The sequence below is a fragment of the Haemaphysalis longicornis genome, unplaced genomic scaffold, assembly GCF_048455015.1.
Source record: "Haemaphysalis longicornis isolate Haplotype H1 unplaced genomic scaffold, Haemaphysalis longicornis Haplotype H1 scaffold_6, whole genome shotgun sequence".
In the NCBI taxonomy this organism is placed as follows: Eukaryota; Metazoa; Arthropoda; class Arachnida; order Ixodida; family Ixodidae; genus Haemaphysalis; species Haemaphysalis longicornis.
In genome coordinates, this window is record NW_027526407.1 from 49186743 (window position 1) to 49192251 (window position 5509).

Genomic DNA, 5509 nt, shown 5'->3' on the forward strand with positions numbered 1-5509 from the left:
TTTTTGTCTCATTAATGCTTGTGTAGAATTCGTACAGCTTCTTGGTCAGGGGCTGCTAAGTAAGGGGCAGTTTATAGTAAAACAAGGTCTGGTTTTAATCATACGCTTCAGTATTTGTTTAAAAGCGTGCCTACGGGTGAACAATGTTTTCAGAGCAGATAGCAGACTAAAGCATTGCTATTCCTCGGGGTAAAACCCTACTCCGCCGAATGCAGATAATACGACCAATGTAATACACAGAAACCTATAACCCCTAACTGCCCACTTGGACTTCGTACCCAAAATTTGCTCCAATCTTCGTGCACCAACCTCCCCCCTTTTTCTGACCTGCGTTAATAACAATGCTTAAAAAGAGGAAAGGAATGCTCGTTTTTTTTAAATATATATCAATTTATTCACAAGATTTACCGTTTTGTCCTCGATGTCGTTTTGGATCTTTAAAATAAGATGGTCTGCTGACCACTTAGTTGTTGCTGGTCACTGGGGAACCCACTGCCGTAGTTTCCTCCAAAGCTTCCGGAGCTACTGCCAAGAGCACCTCCGGGGACACCTCCAAAGCCAGAACCGGGGGCGTAACTTCCGCTCGGGCCACGACTTCCGGCTTGCATTCCTCCCAAACTTCCGCCCAAACCGTTGCCACCAAACCCTGGGCCACCAAAGCCGCCAGGCGACCGAGCACTTCCTTGACCGCGAATGCCTCCACCCAATCTTCTTCCGAAACTTCTGCCGGAGCCACGGCCACCATCTATACTTATTCCGGCGCGCGAACCAGATCCACTAGTCGAGCCCCAGCCCTGCGTGCTTCCGCCAAGTCCACCGCCATATGGGCTGTTTCCGTTGCCATACACATCACTCCCTGAACCACCAAACTCGCTTCCGAAGCCTGGTCCGTAAGGGCCGCTTACGGAGCCACCGCTTCCGGGAGCACTGTTTCCGCCATATCCACCACTTCCTGGCTGTCCGCCAAGGCCACGACGGCCGCCGCTGCCTCCGCTACCAAACCCGCCTCCGAGACCTCCTCCCAGTCCGATGCCATCGCCAAAACTGCCACCGCCGAGACTGCTCCTTCCTCCGAATCTGCCACTGCTACTGCCGGGACCACCGCTTAGCCCGAAGCCACCGCTGCCACCGCTTCCAATGCCACCACGGCCGCTGCCGAGACCGCTGATTCCTCCGAAGCCACGGCCACCACTGGTGAAACCACCGTCAAGACCTTCCCTTCCTCCGAGGTCACCGCTGCGACCGCCTAAATCAGGGCTTCCTCCGAAACCACCGCTGAGACCATCATAACTACCGGGCCCACCGCTTGCTCCTAAGCCTCTGCTGCCATAGCTGGGGCCTCGCCTTCCTCCGAAACCACCGCTGACACCACCGCCTCCAAGTGGGCCGCTGCTAAATCCACCAGGGGAGCCGCCACCTGCAACAGACATTATAGGCGCACGTAAAAATAAATGACGAAAAATGTTCTGTGAGTTCCGGGGTTCATGTATCGTTAAACTACGCGGTTGGAGGAAGAGAGAGAGAGAGAAATAACTTTTATTTGTCCAGTTTGTGGAGGAGAGCAAGACCTCCACCCTAGGCGTCGGCCAGGAGCCCTTGGGTCCTAGCAGCGTCTTCGGCTAACTGGACGGCCCAGACTTGATTCGCCGGGTCTGAGCTGAGCAGTACGGTCTCCCACTGCTCATTACTGCTAATTTTGCGGCTCTGAGGAGTCGCCTGAGGACATGCCCATAATATATGTGCAAGATCGGCCCGTTCCTTGCATCTCCGACATTTATCTGAAAACTGTCCAGGATAGCAATGACTATACGCGACGGGTTTATTTATCCCATCCGTTGTGAGTGCGATCACTCCGGACCAACGAGGGATGTGCTCAGTCCAGGATTCCCTCGCCGTAGCCGGCCATCCGCGCACTATTCACCAGGCGAAGCTGGGAGCAGGGCGGTAAAAAAAACGCGAATTTCGACAAAATAGACGCAACACGACTCCAGCGCACATTCAGGTTGCATTACTTAGGCACGTATGCAAGCCCAGCCCAGCGATAAATGCATGAAAAAGGAATGCCACTGAGCCTCCACGGACGAGTACTTTTTGATGCCGCCATCAGTATTAACCACCACTGAAACATTCCTCGCCAAGAGGAATGCTGAGTGGTGAAGGCGTATGGATGAACGCAAGATCCACGTTGCTAAAGAAAATAAAAAAAAAGTAGAAACAAGCGCACACATTAGGGCTTTCTTTTTTCCCTTTACATCAAATAAACCGGTCATCGCCCGGGTTTTGCTGTATTTTTTGCCCCGGTTTACGCTTTATATCAGCTATATATCAGCTACAAAGAGTCGTGCATGCACAGATGTTTATTGTGTGGTCTCCGTTATTTGCGCTGGCGTCGTTTCGGGCTCTATCCAATCATCTCTTGCAATTGTAGTTTACACTTACAAGAACTAAGTGTGAAATAGACAGCCATCTCCGACTAAGTACTGAAACTCGTATCTAGATAAAGAGTGAACATGGTCCAAGGGAACCTGAAGCAGAGATCCAAATTCAAAGCGGCCATGTGAAACACTCTGCGTGCACTTTGCGCGACAGCACTTAGTATACGCGCGAGAAACTTGTTAGCCTCCTTCTACCGGTACCAGTGGTAGTGCCCTGCTGCTTGAAAACTCTAGTACGCAATAGACGCATGGGACGTGCTCGTACGCTGTGCTTCCAGCAATGCATACCCGCTGTACTTGGCATAAAATAGCCTTCCTGCCACAATAATGGCTACCTCCTCCTCCTCTTTACGAGAGGCATCTTGGCTTCATTGTAGTTGCGATACCGCCTGGCTGCAACACGTTTTATCAAGGAAAGCAAGTATAGTATATCCCTACAATCTATGCCTTAGAGGCTTCTGTCCCTTCAGCATTATCTGGTTATCTAATGGATATCGGAAATCCCAAGTTTTATCTGTACACTTAAGCCTTGAACATAAGTCACTTTTTTGTGGAAGACTGGGTGCAGGGCATACAGTTTTCCACCCCAATTCCTTAGCCATTACGAAGATAGAGGAAAATATGCATTACATCTTCGAAAATAGTATTGTGGTTTGGAGTGTTTTTTACGCGAATAGATTAATAATTATCAGTGAACTCGAGCGGTTTTCGTTACTCCGGTAAACGAATCATTGTGAGAGGGAAAAAACTGACAAAATGGAATTCGCGCGAGGGGAATCCGAAAACATTTAACGCCCTAAAAGTCACAGTGATCATGCAATAAATTCCGTAAGAGTATAAAATTAATACGATTTTGAGAAGCTTTCAACATATCAGTTTAAACAAACTTCTAATCGTATTTTCACCCGACAGGTGGCGTCAACTACACTAGCCAGAATGACATTCAATTTAACCATGTGTCCGTTGAACCCTGAGCGGGGACTGTGATTCTCAGGCTTCAGAAGAAAGTATAGGGCTACGCTTTGTGGTTCGGATAGTTCTCTTACCTCCCAGGAGTCCATCGTAGAGTTTCTCCTGCCCAAGGGCAGTCGCATAGGCGACGGAGACTGTGAGCACGCAAACACCGAAGAAACGAGCCATCGTGGTGGTTCTAGCAGTATACACCACGACAGGAGACCCCGGCTATGGCACGCACGACCGGCCTTATATACCACACCTTCCTTATTACGTCACTGACCTGGCGCTGCACCGCTTAGATCGAGCATGCCCGAATAAGCACACGCTTATTGTTCCAGACTTGAAAGCATACGCTTTTGTCTATTGTGTAGGGGTTAGAACCTTGTTTTGTTGCGTTCAAGAATATGTCACCTGAAGAATATTTATTCAATGCCTTGTCAAGATGAGCTGACGTGCCCATAGCATCGGCCGAAAACGGTTCAGAAAGTAGTTTTGTGGTTGTTTGTGATTGATCGTTTCGTAACACTGAGGCAAAGCTTGCATACAAATGTTTTTTTTTTTACCCGCTCCGAGTTCGCTGAGTACGACTATGTTAAATTCGCGAGGTACACGTGTATCAGAGGGTTCCAGCTGTGCAACTTACCGAATATTTTTGGAGATAAAAATGAGAAGACCGAGGAAAATGGTAATGCCGTAATTTCTTGGAGGCCCTCATTGCAAGCTTTTTTTGTGTGAAAATTTCGCCGTTTCTCTACTTTGAGTGTGATCCTATCTTCCATTTCGCAAAATACTGTGCTCCAAAGTATTGTTTAGTGAAAGGCAACCTTGCAATGTTAGTGGCTACGATTTCCTGATCCAAAGCTTCCTTTTTGCAGGCATCCTTGTAAATGCCTAACTACATTACCACAACTAATTTATAGTTATTTTAGGAAGTAACCGAGAAGGGATTGTGAGAATAAATTGTACCATGTAAAATAAAATTCCAAGCTGTGCGTGGGAGTTCCCGCATACCCGCGGACCGTACAACCAGCTTTGAACCAAACAGCTACAAAATTTACAGATGGTTATCTCAGATTGATATGACTTGCACCGACAACTGTTGACGTGTTCTTATGTGGTTAAAGGAATTCTTTGGGGCTGATATTTCAGGGTGTGTGTCCTGTACTCATAGGTTTAAAACGATAAAAGACTCAAACGTGGTCACGTTTTATAGCTCCATTTCAACTTGCCTGAGGCAGATGGCCCTCCACATACACTAATTAGGCACATGGCGCTGACCTTTTTGGTCAATACCCGTGTGAAGATGGGTCATGCGTCATATTTGTGTGCTCAAGTGCCTGGAGGAGTTAGTAGTGTGTAATTATAACGTCCCCATTCCCACCTGCACTCAAATCTACAAGCTATGATGACTTTTTCTTCTGCCTGCTCCACCACAGGGTCCACCACAGAATCCAGAATCACAACTTGTTAAATTAGCTAGATCTTGAGCAGCTATAGCTGTTAAATGCTTTGCGCAAGTCTGCTACGCCCTTGTTTCTGCGCATTTTCTCTTTCCTTAAAACCCTTGGTCACACCTCCGGTACCGACATCAGTACCGCGTAGCGTATTTTAAAGAGATACAAACCAGTCCATTCCTTGTTCTGCAAAGAAGCTGCGACTTGATTTTGTTGCTATTTAGAAAGTATCTGTGCGATTTTCAGAAACAAAATACACGGGGGTAGCATCTGTAGAACGGTTTTCCAACATCTTGTTACAGTTGAGCTGCATGCATATGGCTACGCTTTCATGCATTTTTCTGTCCGTGTCAAGAAACTTCACAAATAAAATCATGCGCCCTTCGGTCTAACGACCACTATTGTTGAAAGTTTCTCGTGACAGATTCTTTGGTTGTCGTCTGAGTCTGGACTGAGTTTTGACCATGTCGAAATGGAGCAATCGGATAAACGCTGGCTTCATAACTCGAGGGAGGACCCAGGTTCAGTTCCGGCCACTGAACCATTTTTTTTTTACTTCACCCATGATCATTCATCATCATCGTCAGCAAAAGTTAGCTTTTCTGGAGGGCGTTTTCGCGTTACAGACGCCATCAGTAAGAATCATAAAGCTTCGCTTTAAAA

At 47.5% G+C, this 5509-nt stretch overlaps 1 protein-coding gene across 1 annotated transcript; it reads right to left on the reverse strand.

Moving 5' to 3' along the window:
* Positions 1-372: 372 nt before the first annotated feature.
* LOC144141547 (uncharacterized) lies at positions 373-3662 on the reverse strand. Its single transcript, XM_077673089.1, has 2 exons — positions 3482-3662; positions 373-1417 (listed from the first exon to the last, which is right to left on the reverse strand). The coding sequence occupies exons 1-2, from the start codon at positions 3573-3575 to the stop codon at positions 438-440; spliced, it is 1074 nt and encodes a 357-aa protein (XP_077529215.1). The 5' UTR covers positions 3576-3662; the 3' UTR covers positions 373-437.
* Between the last annotated feature and the right edge of the window lie 1847 nt (positions 3663-5509).

Coding starts and splice junctions, on each gene's coding strand:
- LOC144141547 (XM_077673089.1), bottom strand. CDS start 3,575: ATGGCTCGTTTCTTCGGTGTTTGCGTGCTCACAGTCTCCGTCGCCTAT. Junction 1,418..3,481: donor CTACGATGGACTCCTGGGAG/GTAAGAGAACTA, acceptor TGTCTGTTGCAG/GTGGCGGCTCCCCTGGTGGA.